This window comes from Nannizzia gypsea, genomic scaffold (assembly GCF_000150975.2).
Source record: "Nannizzia gypsea CBS 118893 supercont1.10 genomic scaffold, whole genome shotgun sequence".
NCBI classification, from domain to species: Eukaryota; Fungi; Ascomycota; class Eurotiomycetes; order Onygenales; family Arthrodermataceae; genus Nannizzia; species Nannizzia gypsea.
In genome coordinates, this window is record NW_003345192.1 from 547,450 (window position 1) to 567,865 (window position 20,416).

Sequence of the window (20,416 nt, forward strand, 5' to 3'; positions counted from 1 at the left end):
TTGTACATGCATCTACATATTCTGGTATCTGTACGTATGTACTTTTGTAGTATGTGGGGGTTGTGTCGTGTGGTAGTTATGTTGTTGGTACTCCGTATGTGTTACATGTTTGTAGTGAGATGTACTCCGTACCCCGCGGAGATAAAAGAGGCACCAGCAGCCTGGTCGCCAGAGATCTGTGCCAGCACTTCACGCTATGCGGTGCAGTACACTGCAGGATATACACTGTGCATACATGGTTCATCGCGGCATTGCTCACTAGTGTGCGGAGAAGCAGGACCTACCTAGTTAGCTACAGCATATAAGTAAGCAATATAAGTCTCGGTGTTCTGTCCCTCGGTCTAGAAAAAAAAAAGGCTGGCGCAAAACGCGGAGGAGCAAAATATTATCATATCATTGCAGGAACTGTCACACCATGTTTTGACGCTTGAACATTTGTAAGCTTTTTGTCTTTTTTTCCGTGCTGCTGCTGGTACGCCCGGCGCTAAGTATATGTAAGTGTGAGTAAGGTGCATGGATAGTTAGGTCGTAAGGCATGAGCCAAGCGTACCTCAGAAACAGTCAGCCTTCCGCTCGACGCCTTGTCAATATGAAACGTCAGCCGATCTTGCCTATTCCCTGCACCGGTCTTTCGTCTGTAAATCCATCTATCTATATCTATAGTAGCTGTGTCTATGTATATAGGTTCCTATCTAGTATCTAGGCTGTTGTGTGTTTTTGGTGTCGATGTTTAACCTCATCTTATCTTATCCATCTGCATCTAAATATATACATCACGTGTCCCATTTCCCTTCCCGTCTCGGCCCGATCCGCTCCGTATGACTAATCAATCACATGACCAACCTTCTTTTTTAACTTTTTGCTTATTTTTTCTCTTTATTTTTATTTTTATTATTTTTCGCGCGCTTTTGGCGACAAAAACAATAAAAAAGAAACGGAGCAGCTGCAAAAGAAATAACGAAAGACACTTCCGAGACGACGAACAAGAGACGAACAGAGGAAAGCAAGCCGAAAGAACGAGATCTCCGGCTAGCACATAGTTTGTGGTAGGTCTCTTTTTCTCTTCAGGCTCTGGTGACTCTTGCTGCGTATGCTCCGTGTACACAGGGACTGCCTGACCACTACATGCTTCCCGTACCCCATAATTAACTAGCTGCATAGGATGTATCATGTCCTGTACGTACCCTCCGATGTATACAAGATGCGTTTTGCCGCCACACGAGACACTGTCTGCCCTACACGTGTCTGCCTTCCCTTTTCTCGATGGGCCGCCGCTGGCGCGAAGGTCGCTGCAGGCTTGTTAGCGCAGCAGAGCAAGGGAGACAAGGCGCATGGATGGCGGATGGAGGATCTGTGATCGCGGACACTCGAGAGCAGGGCCCGGGAACAGAAAGATGCTTATATAGCGCCTCGTCCGTCTCGGGCTGGCACGAGAGATGGCTCTCTTTTTGCCTGCTGGGTCTGAAGCCGCTTCTCTCTCTCTCTCTCTTTGCTGCTGCTGCTGCTGCCGCTGCCGCCGCCGCCTGCTCACTGCTCCCTGCTCCCTGCTGCTGCCTGCTGCCTGTTGGTGCTGCCCTTCCGTCTCCTCTGCCTTTACCTCCTGATGGGGCGTTCGACGGCGCGCTCCCCCCTGTACAACTGTCCAGCTCGCTGCTGTAGTTGTTTCTCGTGCTGCTCCTGCTGCTACCTCCCTGACCCATGGCTGAAACCGCCCGCCAGAAGCCCGCCGGCCCTCCCTCGCCGCAGACTCTCTACGCGCCCGCCGACTTCGTCCCCGTCTGGGCCAGAAGTCACGTGAAGTACGCCCAGAACCTGCTCGAGCTGAGCGACGAGCCGATCGAGTACGACGACGACGAGGACTACAACGACAACTGCTTCTTCTTCCCCGAGGACTGCGTGTACAACCCGCCCCCGGACCTGGCCAGCAACCCGGATGCCTCTGCGGCCGACGAGACAGACTCGGACTCGGACAGCCTGCTCCTACACGACGACCTTGACGCCGACGACGACGCCAACCACACAGACGAAACAGACGACGCAGACGACGCCATGGCTCCCGCGCTGCCGGAGATCAAGATGCTCGATACAGCGGCCCTCAGCGACCTGCTCTCAGATAACCTCTCGCCGCCAGAGATAACCTCTATATTGTGCGTCTTCCCGCGTGCTGACCGCTTGCCTTGGGGCCGTTTTTCTAACATAACGTCTTTTTGTAGTATATTCGCTTCGAACGGGGCAGTGTTTGCGCACGCTTCTCCCCTCCCCCAGCGCAGGATACGGAACCTGTGCGCGACGTACGGAGCGGCGTACAAGTCGTACGCTGTCAAGGCTCCCAATGGCAACCTCACCGGTGTCAGCGCCTCCATTCACCCCTCCGCCTTCTCCAGCACTCCCTCCATCCCACTAGGGAACGTCGGCTCCATCATGTTCGAGCTGCAGGATATGGTAGCGGTGGTCACCAAAATAGCAGACAAGGTCCTTCTCGCCGTTGTTGGGCCTACACATATCGTCGAAGAGCAGCCTGCTCCTCGGACGACGCAGCACGGAGGGGACCTTGGCGGTAGAGCAAGAATGATTGCAGGCTCAGCAGCCAGCGACTCGGAACGAACCGTGAAGGCCGCAGGAGACTCGTCCTTCTCCACCCTCACTGCTCTCGAGAACCCCAAGGCCGAACACGTATCTGCCAAACTCGCCTCTTCGGCCCCAAATCCCGCCTCCTCCCTCTCCAGCCTAGCTAGCACCTCACCCACGCCCCCCTCCGACGAACAGATCGAACAAGCCGAGATAAGGCAGGACGAAGACATCATTCATCAGGCACTGCGGGCCCAGTGGGCCATCGATCGAAGCCACGACCTCGATCGTCTGGCGGGGCTCAATCTGTCTTCCAGCCCGCATATCCTACTCGCCCTCGAATCAAAATCCGCCGCTTTGGGCAAATTTTTGGGCAACAAGCTAGCGGACCTAGAGAGTCCCGAAGACTTTTGATCTATCATTATTATATTTTTTCCCTTACACAGCTCCCTTTTTATCATACATGGCATTTTAACAGCGGTTGCTCTTGTGTTGCTTTTTCCTGCCTGTTTCTTGTGTATGTGTCTGCCGTCACTGTATTCTACCTTCTAGGGCTCCATCGTAATTTAATACCAACCTCCCACCCGGCTCCCTTTTGCTCGTGGGTGTACATATATACAAAATATTCCTGTTTCTACCTCCAAATACCAACTTTCAGATATATTAACAAATAATGTATTAGTTGACTCGAGTCATGAGGCTTAAGTGTGACTTTAACATGCCAGGCCAAACAGCAACCCAATATAGAAAGCAGAATAAGAGAACAAGCAAAAAAGAAATGATAGCTAAAAAGGAAAAAAACCCGATAGGTTGGGTCACAAACTAGGCGGTTAGTTATATGTCAGGATGGACTCCCTTGGCCATAACATTTTTGGTCTACTTTGTCTCTGTCGTGGGGACGGAAACAACACCCTCTTCCTGTCCTGTTGGCTTCATCGTGGTGCCCTCGGTGCCCGTTGTTGTTGTCGTCGTCGTCGGCAGTGGCTCCGTTACAGGGGCACTCTCACCGGCTGGAGCTGGAGCAGTCTCAGTAGCAGGCTTCTCAACCACTGCTGGCATCTCCGTCACAGGAGCCTTTTCGGTTGTGCCAGGAGGAGGAGTAGCAGCAGCACCCGCAACGCTGGACTCTCCTACGTTTGGCATGGTTGCTGCGGGAGAAATCGGCGACACTGGAGAAGCGACCTGGGAGCCGCCGGGCGAAGCAACCACAGACCCTGATCCACTCCACAAGGCAGGATTGGTGAGGACGGCCTGCCACTGCTCTAGGTCGTTCTTGGTTCGAGCCTTGAAGTTGTACTCGCTGGTCATGTGGAATGCGTTTCCAACCTTGCCACCAGACAGGTCTTTGCCCTTGACGCTAAATTTGAGATCGTTGAACCCGCCGATCGTACACTCGGGGAGGTAGAGCGAGATATCCGGCACAGGCTCGTGACGTGTATCATCGTTCTCCTTGAAGCCATGCAAATAACCTGCGGGGGTCACAGCAAAGTAGCCGCCCGAGTACCCCTTCAGCATCGCACGAGACTTGCGGTCCAAGATTCCCTCCACCACAGGCTTGGTTGCGTGGTGGTCTTGGTTAGCGTATTTGATCATTGCCAGGTCCCGTTGTGGCGCATTAGGATCAAGCAGAGTAGCGTCATTGCGCTTGAAGAAGTTGTTCCATTCAAAATCACCGGTGATCTCTTGCGTCTGGGTGACGATGTTCGAGTACATGTTTCGGTGATGGTCCGTCTGAGCCGTCATGCACTGAAAGAACTCGTTCATCGCCCGCTGGATCGTTTCGACGATATGTTTTTCAAAGGCAGGGAAGGAGTTCTGAATCGTGAGGACCTCCTGGAAATGCAGGTTCTCGTCTGCAACCTGTCGTCCAAGACGGTAAGTGACGCCGCGGGAGAGAACATACGGATCATGGGCGGCGTCCAGTCGCGACTTGGATGTTTCAAAAGTCGCCGCATACTGACCCAGGAGCTCGATGTGCTTCTGGGTAACGGCGCGGGACTTGGTGACTTCCTTTCCGTGCTTGATGGCTCCTCCGCCTAGTTCCTTTGCCTTGGTTTTGATCTCAGCATGTAGCTGCTCGAGGATTGGAACAACAGACTTCTTCAGGCGATTCTCTGCATCAGCATGAGCTTCTGCGAGCCCCTAAAATGTTTGTTAGTATTGTCTCTGCCTTTTTTCTTTTTCAAGTAGATGGTGTATAGGTTACCTGTGTATTTCTACGCAGAGATTCGAACAGGCCAGCTACACCGGTTGCACCTTGGTCAAAATGATGCTCTTCTTTGATAGGTTCAGACACTGTCTATCCATACTATTAGCCCAGCACTCTCAGTATTTGATATATTGCTGTGGCATACCTTGAAGATCTTCTCCAGCTCCTTTGCATGAGACTTTTGGACTTTCATCGTCGTGGTCACATAATCCTCCAAATTTCCGCAAACATGCTTCCATGCCTGGAGTCGTTCGACCAGCAGGTTCGTCGTCTACATGTCTATCAGCATGGCCATGCCTTGCATACAGCGCGTTAATACCTCTTCTACAGGACCGGCACTTACGTCTTTGTAGTCGGAGTCGGGAATGGCATCCTCTTCGCCCATCGACGTCGTGGTCGAGGTCCTCGTCGCGGTGGTGGTATTGGTGGTGACGGTGTTGGACCGACGAGGCAATACTGACTTGAAAGCCATCTTGTATCGATCAATTGATTGATCCTATGACGACAGCAAAATCTACCGCCGTTGAACTATCGGTGTACAGGGGTCGAAAGGGGAGAACAACACTCAATTGACCGTTGGCAAGCTACCCCTGGGCAAGACTCGGCCACACAGCAGGAGGATCAGAAGGGAATATAGCAAGGAGGGATTCTCAGTCGAATTCAAAGGTATAGACCACACCAGGGAGAGAGAAGAGGCAGAGGGAGAGGAGGAGTGAGGCGCAGCTTTTATCCAGGAAGACGAGCGATGCAATAACTCCCTTTTCCCCCTCCCCACTTCTGGCCGCGAAAAAAAAGAAACTTCAAAAACCAAGATCTGTACAGATGCAGAGCCAGCATGCAGCAGCATTTGAGATCTGGCAGCACGCCAAAATCATGTCACCTTGCCGCCCAACTCGTGCTGGTGGACTGATCCATCTCACCTTCATCAAATTGATCTATCAAGGCGACAAAATTGAACATCCAGAGTGTCCAAAAGGGGAAATGAACGGGAGATAAAGACTGGCTCGTGCGTTCACCTTAATGTGACGTCATGATGACTAAGCTAATATGTGCAGGCCCAACGGGATATTAAAATGGGTGGCGTATGTACAGAAAAGCTTGCTATGTATCCAAATTGAAGACGGTATATAAAACGTCTCAGAAAAGAAAGAGAAGAAGAGAGAGGATGGAGGGGTTTATGCGGCCAGAGGATGCCTAGAGACTGAATTTCCCAATACCAGAAATGAGCCAGAGAAAGAAGCAAAACAAAAACACCCAGTTATGCATCCCACCAGAAGTCGTCCAAATCGTGAATTAGAAAGATAAGCAGGAAAGAGATAAGAGAAAGAGAAAAATAGTAATGATAGTTGGGAAAGAAAGGATATGGTCTGAGGATCAGGTTGATCGAGCCTGGAGAATGCGTACTCGTCGTTCCGAGTCGTGGTCGTGGCCCACACTGTGCCGGTGGATGGAAAACTGAGGGAGGGCGTCTACAAAAGTGGAGGACAGCCGGTTAAGTGCACTAGCTGTGTTCCTTGGAGGTGAAGGCGGCAGCTCACTGACCGGCGAGACATCGCCTGCGGTAGCCGTTTCGTAGTTTGGAAGGCCGTTGTTGTTGGCGGACATGGCACAAGATCGCACAGCAGTTGAATAACTAGGTACTCTGGAGAGATCTTCAACGTCGTTGGGTCGAAGGAAATATGGTGATCTCAGCCCCGATGAAAGATGTTCATCTTCGGAAGTGCGTCGGGATATATCCGGTGTTGTAGCAGCGGTAAATGTCGTGGCCGGGAATGTCATTGAACGACGGTTATCATGAGCATCAGGCGAGAGGAGTTCGGGTGGTGTCACTGGAGAGCGGAGGGACGAGCTGTCGATGTGCAGGTTGACCAAACGGCTGTGCAGTATACTGGCTGCAACATCTCCTCCAGCGTGTAGAGTATCCAGAGAGGACAGGTTTTCGGCTGATAAGTTTCGGCTGATCGAACCGTACAGCGGGGTCGCAATTCCGCTGTGTACTCCGGGAGTTCGGTAGCCGTGAGGGTCGAGTTCACTATATAGCATATCGAATTGGTGCTCCCCATACAAAGGGGGTGCCTGCTGGGCTATGCAGAATTCAGCTACCTGTGGCGAAGTCGGTAACTGACTAACGAGGTTGTTGTTGTCATCCAGTGGTAGGCTAGGCGACAGGAAGATGAACGCTGGTAGCGTAGCTCGTAACTGTAGGATTCATATCAGCAACTGAAACCATAGCATGGACAGACGAACGGAGGGATGTGGGACTATAATATAGGTGTACCTCTGATGTATGTCCGTCCGGGTTGTGTAGCTGGATCTTGAACTTCAGCTTATGTCGTATCTTGATGCCTGTGGTGTCTGTATCCTGTATGCATTTGCTGAGCTTCTTGGGCAGTTCAAGAACCCGCGAAAACTGATAGCCCTCTTCCTCTTCCTCGAGAAAGCGGCGCTCTTCTTCAGGCCCGAGACGGAAGTGGTCTGCTACCACTACTCTGATGGACTTCTGTGAGGTCGGTTGCAATTGCGAATCGTCACGGCAGCTCATCACATCGTAGCTCTCAATGAACTGGGTAGTAATCATCCCAATCTTGAGGCCTTTTAGCAGGGGGATGAGGCGGAAATCGATACGGATAGATGTTCCAAAGACGACAGCCTTGCTAGGGGTGGAAATAGAGTATTCCAACTTGTTCGGCCAGATGTTTTCAACGGACTGATGACCCGGTTAGCTCTGATGGTCACAGATCTTAATTTCGACATAGATAAAACATACCATAACATGTGATAGTTCGAGAGCACTTGGCCCCAGCGTTCGTATAATCCGTAAAGGCTTCCTAATCTGGATGTCCTTGGTGTACTTCCGTCCGATCTCAGCCTTGAAGCGGTAGATAATCCATGTATCCGGCAGACCTTCGATGCTCTCTGGCAGCGAGCCTGGCAGAACAGTATCAAAAGGGAACTCGTAGTTGTCTGCGGGCATGATCTCAGTCTTTCCCTTGCCCGCATCTCTAAACTTCCATGTCTTCTCGAAGAATGTTCGTTCCTTGCCGTGCTTTTTTGTGCCAGGCACGGCGCCAATGAGGAACGGCCAGCTGCAGCACCGCATTAGAATGTACCACGAGAAGAGGAAAAAGCTATATACGAAGTATAAAAGCGTACCTTATCCTCGACATGCCTGTCAAGTGCAGCCTGAGGTGTTTGATAGTCATTGGCTCTGAGAGGCAGAGAACCAGAGTGCCTTTGAGATGGGCGCTCGCGGACTCTTCTTCATTGCCCCGAAATACGATATACGGCTCGTCCAGTCTGGCTTACTGATTAGCTGTTATTCGAGGGACAAGCCAAATATCTGGTTAGCTAGTTAGTTATACCGAGCATGACATACCTGATATCGAAGTATTTCGCATGGCTGGAAGTGCCCGTTCCGCTAAAGAAACTGGGTGCCATGTTCGTCAACGATGTATGGTGTATGAGCGATAGATGCGGAGAGTTCTACAACAGAGCCGGAAAGACGACAGACTCTGCGCACGCCGGTTGTATGAGTCGCATGGACCGCAGCGGTGTAGCTTTATACAATGTCGAGGTAATGATATAGAAGCAGACGTCGGTGAGATAAGAGCGAGTTTAGCAGCAAAAGAGGAGAAAAGCACATGACAGACAGGGGCAGCTCTGGGTGCTTCCTTGGGAGGTTATATATATATATACATACACTAACAATATGTATATATGCGCGGAAGATATATATCTGCAGATGGAGCCAGCGGCAGTGAGCCAATATATGGAATCCCTGTTCCATCATTAATTATTAGGCAAGCCAGAAGCGAGAAAGAAGGAAAACTTTCGCTGGATAATCATCCGACAAGAGTCCGCGTTCATGGGTCTCTCCCGCTGGCTGGCTTTCATCATGTATATCCAGGCCGGCAAGGGTTTAACCTATTGGGGGTCGCATCCACTTGGAAAATTTCTTGCGTGAGAAGAAAGAAAAAAGAAAAATATACTAAGTTTTCTTTCTCTCGGCCTTTGAGCCTATGAAGTTGCTGGATTTCACATGGAGACGGCCGGCTTCAAGCAAAGAAGAGTCGGATCTGTCATGACTTATGACTTATCGCAGCGTTAAGGGCGTCGAAATCTTGTCTAGCTGGCTCTGACGGATCATGCCTAGGCTTGGAGTTATCAGATAGGCATTTTCCCTATCTGCGAACAACCAACTGATAGACATCTCTGCTCCGGCCGAAGGACTGCAACTTGCCGGCGTCTTGCTTGGCTCCTCAAACCAAAGAGACGCCAGGGTTGATCTCCCTCCCGTGGGGCGAGTCGCAGTTACGTAAAGCCTGGGCATGGATGAGGAAGGGGCTCTGACCTGCCCAGGGGGGAGGGATAGCTGGGGAGCTGGTGCCCTGGAAGCGCTGGAGATGTCCATCCGCCGCCATTTCGATGGTAGTTGATATTGCGCAAGATTGTTGTACGGAGTAGTTAGACTAGGTGCCTACGGAGTATCGGTTGCGCGTTATCTTCGACTGTCACTATACAGAAGATATGAATGACCGTTGAACCGTATCGTATCCGTTACTCCTTATATCGTGGTAGATTGCCACAGATTTTTCTATCCCCTGCCGGCATAGCCGTAGTGACTGGCTCCACCCGTCCTGATGAATCTCCGGCGACTGGCCAAAGGGAGAAGACAAGGCGAGACAAGACAAGACAAGCTCTTGAGGCCCCTTTTGTCGGCGTATTATCCACATGAATTACTCCGTCATAGGTGCCTTTCATTCATTGTCATCATGGTGTCATCTTATGTTGTTTTATTAGGGAGGAATGTCTAGTCAAACAGCCTCGGTTCGATTTTCCTGGCTTGCTTGCTTGCCTCGGATGACTTTTATGCTGGTCATTCGACATGTTCGACTTGTAAAGTGAGCTCGACATGATAAGCAGATCTGCCTGCATGGTGGTGGTGCCACAGGCCACCGCCTCCTCGTAAGCGCATGCAAGCTCATGCAGGTTCGGATTGAATGTCCACCGTTTAGCGCCTTGACGTGTATATAATTCTAGGCTCCGCCACTAGAGGCTTCTGGGTGTCTTCCTTTGAGCGATATAAGGACAGCGTATACATACTTCTCTTCATATACGAGTTGACAGTTATGGTTACGGAGAGAAATGCGCCGCGGCGGATTGCCCGTATATTCCCCGGCTCAACGTTTTAGCCATGCATAACAATTCCGGCCTGGATGATGCGCGCTGGGCGACGGGGGTTGTATCTCCACCCAACCGGCCCTAAGAGTAAAAGAGGCAGTTAGTTGAAAGACTCTGAATATGTATATCGTGAAGAATTGAACGCTCAAGGGTATCTACATTTAAAAAAAAAAAAAGGCGACAAGCATCTACCAGTGGGGGTGTAGCAATCGGGGCCGCCGTCAATAGCACGGCGCAATATATGACGGTCACCTCCCTACCAGCCTGTACCTCTCCCTGGCCATTCCGCCCTCCGCACCTTCAACACCGTAGCCCTCGCCAACCTCGCCGACTACTCTTGCAGGTGCGCCACCGACAACAGACCAGCTGGGCACGACCATGCCTGCGGGAACAACCGCTCCGTCCAGCACGACGACGTAGTCCTTCAGAATAGCCATTGACCCTACAACCACATCTCGTCCAATATGTACGTGATTTCCAACTGTGGCAGCCTCAACTACTGAATTCTCTCCAACAAACACATGATCGCCCATCTTGAGGGGGTAGTACGAGTGCACACCGCGATGGAGACGCGATGGAGGCCGCAGCAGACATGACCGAGACAGATATGTGTACCGACCGATCGTTACCGCGATCGATGGGGTGTTGGCGGCAGGCTTCGACCCGGCTCCTGCCCCTGATGCTGCTGGAGGTGTTGCTGGCTGCTGGCGGTAGAGGTCACCACGGATACAGACGTCCGCCTGGATAACCGTCTTGCCCCCTAGAATGATATGCTGGGTTCCGTGCACCTGGTTGCGACGAGATACCTTGTTCCCTGTATCCTGCAGACACGTATTAACAATGCACCCTTCACACGCGGAGGCAGCCAGAACTCACAGTCTCGATGTATTCTCCCTTGATAGCTTTTGGGGCCATGTTTGATCAGTCGTGTCTTTCACGCGCCTCTCCACAGCATATCCTGACGCTCGCTTCCTTTGCGTGGAAAAAGGTGCCTGTCAGCTCCCTTTAGCCCGGTATCATCGACATCTGTCTTTCCTATTGCTGTTTATTTGTTATTGATTCTCTTCTTCTTCGTCGTCATTCAAAATAATAAAAAAATAAGCATCTAATGCCGATGCTGACTAAGTCTGTCACGTGAATATCAAAGTTGAAGAAGCAAAAAAAAAAAGCAGAAATAAGGCAAAGAAACGAAGAAGAAACACAGAGAAAAAAAGGTCTATGGAAATGGGATGATGGATGGAACTGAGCAACAAGTGGGCTCAGGTCCCTGCGTCGTTTCTCGCCCGTGAGGGTGCAGAACCAGCACTCGGACGCTGCAGCTGGGCCTGGGGTCCCCTGAACAGATACCTCGCCCCTGAAGCTGGATTGAACATCCTGGACGCTGCATCTCGCGTCCGGTTAACGAGCAGCTCGCCTGTTCTCGACGCAGAAGATGGCCAGTGATATCCCTGGCGCAGTCAGCCTGCAGTGGCCAAGTCTTGAGGGACATTGCGTACTCCTTGCGCCCTCTGCGACTGATCTCGACTGGCCATTCGAAAAGCATATGTATGCATGCCACGTCCATAACTATATAATCTAATTACCTGTAGCTGTGCAGCTGTGAATATGTACTCCGTATTGGCAGCTATAATCTCCTATCGGCAAGAAATTTTAACATTTTCGACACGAAGGATATTGATTTCCTCGAGCCAATTTCTCGGGTATACGGAATACATATATGATCGCGAGAAACTATGTCGCTTGTAACCAACCCATGCGAGAGAACCCCCCTGGTCTATACAAACTAATAGCCTTGGCCATTAACTATCTGCATCGCCTACCCTGGTGGACGCGGGGAGGTCAGGCCGTACGAAAATATCGCATTTCGCTGATGTGCTGCACACGGCTGGCCAGTTCTAGATTGGAGTTTCGCAGCTCCGGCTTTGATACCCTGACAAATCTTAAGGCTGGAATTCCAGCGTCCTTTAGTCATGAAACAGAAGCCAGACTCGAGATACGGGATAATCATGATTAATGACGATACTTAAGTCTCATCCAGAATGCCCACTCTGTGGCAAAAAAGAGGGAATTCGAGATCAAGTACTGAGTCATGAGGTGAAAAAAATGAGCCTAGACGAAATGCATACAGGAGGTAGATTAATTAACTAATTAGGACTGACTATGAAGCACAGTGGAAACGATACAACGGGTATCAAATACAAGGAAGACAAAAGAAACTATCCTCAGTATCCAAACACGTGTGTAGGTATACAGAGGTATTCAAAGATAATATATCAAGAGATCTCGATCACCAGGCTAGATATCAAACTATCCGCAACTGACGGTCAGGAGCCATTTCTAGCGGGCTTTTTGTGCTGGCAATTCTCCATCGTAGTGAACTTTGAGGGCTGTAGAAGGCGAAAAGGTCAGTACGCTGTTCACTATAATCATTAATACAAGAAAATTGATGACTTACTCATTGGGAAAACAAAGTAGCCGCTCTGGTCCTCGCGCATGTAGATGTAGAAGCCGCCTGGGCGTGGAATCTTCTTCAGTTCACCCTGAGGTCCTGGAGCTCGGCGGAGGTTGTCTAGACTACCGACGACACGAAGCATGGATGTGAGAGCAATCATGTTTGCATCCTTGCCGAGACAAGCATGGGGCCCTTCACCGTAGTGGATGTATGCATCAAGCGGACGGTCGAGGCGGACTTCATGAGGGGAGGGGAAAATGTTGGGGTCGCGGGCAGCACCGACCTGTGTAGCTGGTGGTTAGATGCATTACTTGTAGCGTAGCTATAGTATTTAATGGAATACTTACGAAGCTAACAAAGACTTTGTCACCGGGCTTGACGGACACATTGCGGCCATCATCGTCGATGTTGAGAGCTGCAGTAGACTCGCGGTAAGATCCGAAGGTACCGTTTAAGCGGATACCCTCCATGCAGTAGTGGAGCAGCTTCTCATCGGCTTCGTCGGTTCTCTCCTTGGCCCAGCGTTTGATATCTGGGAGATGGACTCTGCCCTCCTCAGAAAGGTAGTAATCGATGATTTGGGTGAACTATATTTATGTCAGAGAATCCATACTGTATTGTAGTCACAATTGAATAGAAGGGTTTGCTCCTTACCACTTGGGCCTGGTTTGGAATCATAGCTCCAGCAGTTGGCATAACCTGAGACCAGGTAACCTGCTCAACACTGAGCCCGGCATCCAGAAGGCGGCGGATCATATGGACTCCATACTCCGCCAAGGCGTTCTTGTTCTCGCCCATACGGCTGAACAGGGAGAGAATGCCGCCCTTGACAGCCTTGACACGAGCCTCCATAATCTGGCCAAGTTGCTGAGCAACAGTTCTAGAGGCTTGTCTCAGCGGGAAGGACTTGGCAGGGTCCAGGTCAAAGAAGATAGTAGTAAAGATCAAGCACATGATCATGAACATTTCATGTTCGGTGTAGACGCCCTTGGGGTTCTCTGCAGTCTTCAGTGGCAGGCCGAAGATGTTAGAGGCAAAGTGTACATGTGCAAGGTTACCAACGCTATTGTCAAACGTTAGCTGTGGCCAGACCTGACAATGGAAAGGAACTATGATGTATGGCCAAACTTACTCTCTGGTGATATCAACCTGGTTGATGCCTGCAATCTTGCAAGACTTCTCCCTGAGGAGCCTGATGGTAATGTCCTCATAGAACTCCTTGATATGCTTCTTCCACTCGCTGTGGTACAGCGCCTTTCCCATGGTCTTGCGCTGCTGGCTATGGAATGTACTGTCTCCAGAAAGCATGAAGTCCAATCCTCCCTTGCCGAAAAGGAAGCCAGTAGCCTCACCCCAGGTGACACGGAAGTCCTTAGAATTTTCTAAGATAGTCTTCGCTCCCATGTAGGAGGTGATGTTGACACGAGGAGGAATAAAGGCTGGTCGATCCCACGAGAAGTTATCGTGTCGACCGAGATCTGTGAGGACCTTCTTCATTTCGCTTGGGATGGTCATTGGGAAATGAGCATAGACGGAGTCACCCTTGACATGATTGGGGAATGCCCTAAGCATGAGCTTGTAGAACATGCAGCCCTGGTTGACACTAAGATCATAGTGAGTCTCAGCGTAACCCCAGTTGGTCAAATTCTTTGGGTGGTAATCAACCTGTCACACGGTGTTTAGTCAAGTGGTACTAATATAACAGAGTTAATGGAAGAGAGGACTTACGGTGTAGAAACGATCTCCACGGACCAACACCACAGCATCAGACAAGATGGCACGAGAAATAGTGTAAGTCGGGCAAATACCCGCACCAGGAACCATCGGAATCTTTGGCTCTTCGGCAACAATACCGGGGTACAACTCGACGTGGTCAGGGTGCTCGTAAAGGTTACGAAGAGCCCCCGAGATCTCAGGATCAGAGTTGATCTCCTCGAAAGTCTGATACTCCTTCAATCCGAAGAATTTACGGAACTCGTTGAGAGAGGCACAACCCCATTTACGGGCCATTTGCATACCCATGATTTCAACACCACGGAGTGCCTTTGGAACGTTCTTGGGGCCGAAGGAACCTATAATTGCATCTCGCTTTAGTAAAATGGTTGGGAGATTAATATGGTAGGAGTAAAACTTACCAGCAACTTCTTCGATAGCCTCTGTCATGATGTTCATGAGCTCGCCATCATCGAAGGTGCCATCAGCCTTTCGCTTAAGGCCGGCAAAAGTTCTCTCAGCTGGGTCGTCAGGAATGCTAGCCTGCCACTTGCCGAGTCCTCCAACAAGCTCTGGAATAGAGAGTTCTTCACCACTCTTTCCGAACATCTGCTTGTAAGTGGTGTTGGTGAAATCTTCATCTGCAGCGCCAATGCAGGAGTGCCAGCGGTAGGCCAAGTTGAATTCCATGGAGACCTGGTTACCAATTCCACTAGCAGCAGCCTCAGGAACAGCACCCTCACGCATTTGAACTCGTGGGTCCTATCATCGATGTCAGTCTCGTTGTTCGAGTGTATTAATGGTTTCAGGTGATGTACGAACCAAACTCCAAGTAGTGTTGCTTCGGGTCAAATTGATAATGGTACGGACGTAATCATAAAGGGTGATGTTAATGTACAGACCACAGGTAATCCTGATCTTACTGTTAGCTATGTCTGGGGGAATGGAATGATTGTAATAGAACTTACAGTCGTCCAGTCTGGAAAAGGTCATTGTCATATTTAGCCCAGGCCTTCTCAGTGGCCTCAGGGCTCATTCCACTTCTTGGTTTCGCAAATCGGCCACCCTCATTGATAGCGGCAAGCTGCTCGACAGCATAGTTGTGGAATCTATATGTCCAGTGTAAGAAAATTATTTTCTATGTGACAGAGGAGCTGAAATACTTACCGGTTCAACATGATAAGGATAACACTGCACGCCGGAGGGAAGGCAAGAAGGCGTGATTCAGAGTAGCAGTCTGGCTTCATTTTACCATCCTTGAAGGTTCGTACCTTATTCTGGTCATCTTGGTTATCTCCGTACAAGATGGACAGATCGAGGTACGAAGAGGTCTCCGAGATGTGAGGGTTTCGATAGTCAGTCTGGAACAAATCGTGAATGATCAAAGATGCCCAATTGAAGAAGATACTCGAAACTCCGTTCGGATGAGGCTTGAACTTCTCACGGGCAAAGATGCTATCGAAGATAAGCCCTGGGTCTGGAAGGGATCCTAGTTGGACTGTCTCCGGAATGATAGAACGAGCATAGGGAGTGTTTGCTGCTCCCAGCATTGGGACCATTGGGTTGTTGTAGGATCCATCTGCAGTTCTATACCTGTAATCATCCCCTAGCAGTCTATATCAGGGTCAGTAATAGTCCCTGAATGATGTGAATTCAATATATCATCGGTATGGGTAGCATACGTTGGTGGTGGATGGAGGAGAGAGTCCCAAAGCTGCTTCACAAAGGTGTTTGTCAAGTCCTTGCGCATCTTGGATTGTGGTGGAAGGCCAGCAACGAGCTAGTAATTAAAATGTAAGCATCTCCTTTGGTCCGATGATTGATAGATCAAATAGACGTACACTGATAACTCGCTCCATAATGTATTCTCGATCGTTGTCGAGCTTTCCACTCTTCTTATGCTTTCTGACTGCCAGCAAAGTGGAAATACCCTTCCATCCCATAGTCCGCAGGTCAGAAAAGGTGCTGGTATACTTGGTCTCCTCCCTGAGATAGGAGCCATCTCCGGACTGAGTGGGCAGAGGGCGTCTGGAGGCATGGATCAATTGGGCGTATTTTGTAAATGTGCTTTCAACATCGCCTCTCTTAGCTCGTGGAGCTGTGCTCTGGCTTGGGGGCGACTTGGTACTCGGCTTCGTTCCATTTGTAGTTGCGTGGGTGCCATTTGTCGTGTGGGTGCCATTTGTAGCGTGAGTGCCATTTGTAGTGCCATTTGTAGTGCCATTTGTCACTCCATTGACACCGTTCGTAGCTCCTCCGGCCATATTTGCTGTTCACTCAGCGATCCTTCTCAAGCAATATACTCTTCCAGAGTAAGCACGAAAACGATCCCCAAAGGCTACGCACACCCCCAAAGACAGGACAGTCTTCCTCGAATATAAGGGAGGAGGGTCAGCAAGGAGGGCGATCAAAATAAGCAACAAGAAAAAAAGAGCGAAGAGATTATACTCGTGGGCGACGCTCGTTTTATTTGCCGTCACGGACTTTCGCCGCGGAGAATGATCGGGTATTCGGGAGGTCAGCTAGGGAAGAGTGGTAGATCCAAAGCTGGGAGCTGATATGCTCTGGATGGCTGGCTGCGGATGGGGATATGTACCTTCTTCCCTCCTGTTGCTTAAGAATAGGACAGACCCACCGCGGCTGCGTGCTTGGGGTGAAGCTCTGAATATGCTTCGTATCCATCCGGGCTGCATTCTTGCATCCTCAGTAATCATTGAGACCTGACTGGATAACCTAGAGGAAGCCAGCTCAGAATCTCGCACGACGCAGCTCGAAAGCTTCCCGGCCCCCCTGCTGGTTCATCGAATTGGATATCAGCCCAGGCTCAGCACGCCAATGACGAGAGCAGTGACGGCTGAGTGGAGTGGGAGCCCATTGAGTTTTCGTTTATGCAGAGTCCATGGATGCCTCCAGCCGTTCATTTGTTGCAATTTCGCCCAGACGCCTCAAAAATTGGGCGCGCAGGGATGCTACAAAGATCAGACACAAGCAACCATATTACCTGATCGTTAGCCATGTTCCGATAGTCTCTACCACCGTTCGGCGTGCTAGCAACCGGATGTAGTGCGCAGCTTTTGAGACCAGGCGCTCCCTCTGACACAAGACAGACAGAGGAGCTTGAAGGCTGAGAATTTATCCAGGCCCCATGGGAAGCTTGATCCTCCAGGACAGGGCACCCCTATCAACGAGAAGTTTCCCTTGGTCCATTGCATCGGTTAAGGCTGAATTGTCAGCTCGAGCAAGGGTCTGTTCTCTGGGACGGCTTCGGTTCTCCATCCAGCAGCGGAGGCCGTCACAATATCAAAGAGCTTGACGAATAGGATCACCGCGCCCAAGATGCAAACCTAGTCACTCTGTAATCGAGCGTGCGTATCTCTTGTCATCGTCACCTTGCTGTGGAACTCTTCCTGGGTGCAGTTTGTGGCCTGTGTATCGACATGTCGATTCGCTGCTATCAATGATGGAGGGTCGGCTGTTGGCCTGGGGTCTCTTACTATTGCTCCGGCCGCAGTTGGCTGGAGCTGGGCTGTTCGCTTCGACATGCCAAAAGCCTCGATTTCAATAACGACTGGGGATCTGATCAGCCAGCGAATTGCTGTCCTCGAGTTTCTCGGTTTTCCCCATCTGTTTAGCTCTCTATCTGGGACTCCTGAGGCTGGCTGGGGTTCCACTAGTTAGCTAGTTTATGCATCCAAGCTGTTTTGCTTTCCCCGTCTTGCGTTGATATGACAAGAGGACCAGAGATTGCACCACAAATTGAACAGATCAACCATCCCTGTCCACATACCATACGGGGCAATTAGCATGCGACAGAGATGGTCAACCTGGAGACCCAACTCTCCTGTCCCTTTCTTTCCATGTGACTGTCTGCAGGGTCAAAGATTGACCAAGATCTTCCCCCTAGATGGGGGCTGCTCACCGTGTTTCTCGTGGAACAGGAGCTTCTCTGCAAGCTAGTTCGGCACATATTTGCATATACGGACTTGAAAGGTTTGTTGATTTCTTTTTCTCCCCTATCCTGGCTCTCGAAAGGCATGAATATCTGATCAAGTATGTAGTTATGGTTTGCTGGTTTCCGCCATCCGCTGCCATGTCTGTTCAACCTCGGAGCTAGTTGCTGTGTTTTGACGTCAGTGTTCAATATATAACCTTCCTTTACTTCTCCGTGATAGCCAGCGGTAAATCCTAACCCAGACACAAAACGGCTACCGAATGTTTGATTCTTTGATCGTGGTTTTCTTTTGCTTTCATTTCTGATGGCGACTACCGACGCCCCTTCACGGCCGAGGACCTTGGTCCTCTGTTTTGATGGCACTGGAAACAAATTCTCAGGGACAGAGGCAGATTCCAATGTCCTCAAAATTTTCCGAGTCAGTGAGACGCTCAAACTATGAGATATACCATCAACACTATGTTGGACAAGTGGTCAACTAACAGCCGCACTCCAGATGCTGGACAGCAGTCAGGGGGACCAGTTTCACTATTACCAGCCAGGAATAGGCACCTATGTCTCTTCTTCAACCTTCTCAAACACTGGATTTTACTCCAGGATGAAGTCTGCCATGCTCAAGGCAAAGGATTCAGCCGTTGGCAGCTCGTTTGCCGACCATGTAATGGCTGGCTACCGGTTCCTAATGCGCTACTATGCGCCGGGAGATAACATGTATTTCTTTGGATTTAGTAGAGGCGCGTATATCGCCCGGTTCCTCGCAGAGATGATTGACTATGTCGGCCTCCTAGCCGCCGGTAATGAGGAGCTGGTGCGCTTTGCCTGGAAGAGCTATGCCAAATGGCAGCAAAGAGACGGCAAAGGGGACGAATATCATGGTGAGAAGCTGAAGATGTACAACCATATGAAAGCGTTTCGTGAGACGTTCAGTCGGCCGGTAAAACCTGTGCGATTTATTGGTATATTCGACACCGTCAACAGTGTTCCCAGATTCGAGTCAGCTTGGATGCAGAGGAGTAGGTTCCCATATACCGCAAAGACATCGGCCAGAGTTATCCGACATGCGGTTGGTATCGACGAGAGGCGGGCGAAGTTCCGACAGGATCTAATTTCTCAGATGAGGGATATCCATTTGAAACATAGTCACCACCATCATCATACCCATCATGATCACAAGTCCGTCTTCAGTAAGTTGGACCCTCGCAAATGGGTTCGGGGCAAACGCAAGGATAATATCCCAAATGTTGTTATCAATAGCCCGGAGGCGAACGATAAACAGACCAACGGCACTAGTAATAACCGAGCCACAAATGGAGAGCCCAATGCCTTAAGCGCAGAGATAGACCGCAACCGGCCAAGCGGCGGTAGATTCAGGCCACCGTCCCCAGCTCCTAATTCAAGGCTTGGGGTACCTAAGCTCCCTGTGCCTGGGGCTCAGTCGGGGGAAGATGCCATCTCAGTTGTGGAGAGCTGCCATTCGAAGATTTCGATGCCGGTGCCTGGACTTGAAAACGGGAGCGAGGATCAGGATATCCAAGAGGTCTGGTTCCCGGGAGGCCATGCAGATATTGGTGGAGGATGGGAGCTTGCCAAAGACGAGCTCTGGCAGCTTAGCCATACACCTTTAGTTTGGATGGTCAATGAAGCGCAAGCAGCAGGCTTGCGATTCTGTCCTCGCGCGCTAAAGCAGTTTGAATGTGATGAATTGTACTCCGGTGAAGTCACACCAGTGCAACGCTCATCCTTCCAGTTCGATGACTATGAAGCACTGCAAAAGAAGTGTGTTCTCGAAGCAGGACTTCTTGATAAGGAATTGGATGAGGAAGCGATTCGAAACTCATCTCGCAAAGTGACCGCATCCGAATCCTTCCTTGCTGCCCTCCACCTCTCTAGCACTCAGGGTCAAATGCATGACTGCCTATCATATAACATGGGAGTCCCCCGGCTTTCAGTGGCCCTTTGGTCATTGATGGAATACCTCCCCTTCAGGCGTATGGATCTTCAAGTAGATGGGTCGTGGAAGCCCATCCGCTGGCCATTGCCCCGGGGTGAAGTCCGTGATATTCCTGATGATGCCCAGATCCATGTGAGTGCTATACGCAGGCTGCAAACCCGAGACGACTACAGGCCCGGAAATCTCATTTTGGGTGGAGGTGGCCGTGGAATCAAGAGGCTGCCCAAAGACCATCACATTGGGGATTGGGAAGTGCATAGTAACGAAGGATGTCCCATCAGGGAAACCTATATTCGCCGGAAGGTTCCTAAGAACGGATCAGAACAGAACGGGAATAAGTGTCGCGGAGAGAAGGGACACAAGCATTAACAACAGCAGAGGGGATGATTT

General features: G+C 50.4%; 6 protein-coding genes across 6 annotated transcripts; 2 read left to right on the top strand and 4 right to left on the bottom strand.

Moving 5' to 3' along the window:
* Positions 1 to 1,698: 1,698 nt before the first annotated feature.
* On the top strand, positions 1,699 to 2,982 carry MGYG_08809 (hypothetical protein; the record flags this gene model as incomplete). Its single annotated transcript, XM_003169215.1, has 2 exons — positions 1,699 to 2,147; positions 2,214 to 2,982. The coding sequence occupies 2 exons, from the start codon at positions 1,699 to 1,701 to the stop codon at positions 2,980 to 2,982; spliced, it is 1,218 nt and encodes a 405-aa protein (XP_003169263.1).
* A 462-nt stretch (positions 2,983 to 3,444) lies between these two features.
* On the bottom strand, positions 3,445 to 5,249 carry MGYG_08810 (PH domain-containing protein; the record flags this gene model as incomplete). Its single annotated transcript, XM_003169216.1, has 4 exons — positions 3,445 to 4,710; positions 4,775 to 4,867; positions 4,923 to 5,048; positions 5,121 to 5,249. 4 exons carry the CDS (start codon positions 5,247 to 5,249, stop codon positions 3,445 to 3,447), a joined length of 1,614 nt encoding a protein of 537 aa, XP_003169264.1.
* Positions 5,250 to 6,151: 902 nt separating this feature from the next.
* Positions 6,152 to 8,215, bottom strand: MGYG_08811 (arrestin domain-containing protein; the record flags this gene model as incomplete). The annotated part of the gene is made up of 5 exons (XM_003169217.1): positions 6,152 to 6,976; positions 7,056 to 7,484; positions 7,545 to 7,863; positions 7,931 to 8,074; positions 8,154 to 8,215. The coding sequence occupies 5 exons, from the start codon at positions 8,213 to 8,215 to the stop codon at positions 6,152 to 6,154; spliced, it is 1,779 nt and encodes a 592-aa protein (XP_003169265.1).
* Positions 8,216 to 10,206: 1,991 nt separating this feature from the next.
* Positions 10,207 to 10,873, bottom strand: MGYG_08812 (dynactin subunit 5; the record flags this gene model as incomplete). The annotated part of the gene is made up of 2 exons (XM_003169218.1): positions 10,207 to 10,779; positions 10,835 to 10,873. The coding sequence occupies 2 exons, from the start codon at positions 10,871 to 10,873 to the stop codon at positions 10,207 to 10,209; spliced, it is 612 nt and encodes a 203-aa protein (XP_003169266.1).
* Positions 10,874 to 12,295: 1,422 nt separating this feature from the next.
* On the bottom strand, positions 12,296 to 16,387 carry MGYG_08813 (linoleate diol synthase; the record flags this gene model as incomplete). The annotated part of the gene is made up of 12 exons (XM_003169219.1): positions 12,296 to 12,345; positions 12,414 to 12,693; positions 12,758 to 12,997; positions 13,065 to 13,473; positions 13,543 to 14,075; positions 14,139 to 14,482; positions 14,546 to 14,885; positions 14,946 to 15,036; positions 15,092 to 15,232; positions 15,291 to 15,737; positions 15,806 to 15,903; positions 15,965 to 16,387. 12 exons carry the CDS (start codon positions 16,385 to 16,387, stop codon positions 12,296 to 12,298), a joined length of 3,396 nt encoding a protein of 1,131 aa, XP_003169267.1.
* A 1,992-nt stretch (positions 16,388 to 18,379) lies between these two features.
* MGYG_08814 (hypothetical protein) lies at positions 18,380 to 20,395 on the top strand (the record flags this gene model as incomplete). The annotated part of the gene is made up of 2 exons (XM_003169220.1): positions 18,380 to 18,493; positions 18,572 to 20,395. 2 exons carry the CDS (start codon positions 18,380 to 18,382, stop codon positions 20,393 to 20,395), a joined length of 1,938 nt encoding a protein of 645 aa, XP_003169268.1.
* Positions 20,396 to 20,416: the final 21 nt, after the last annotated feature.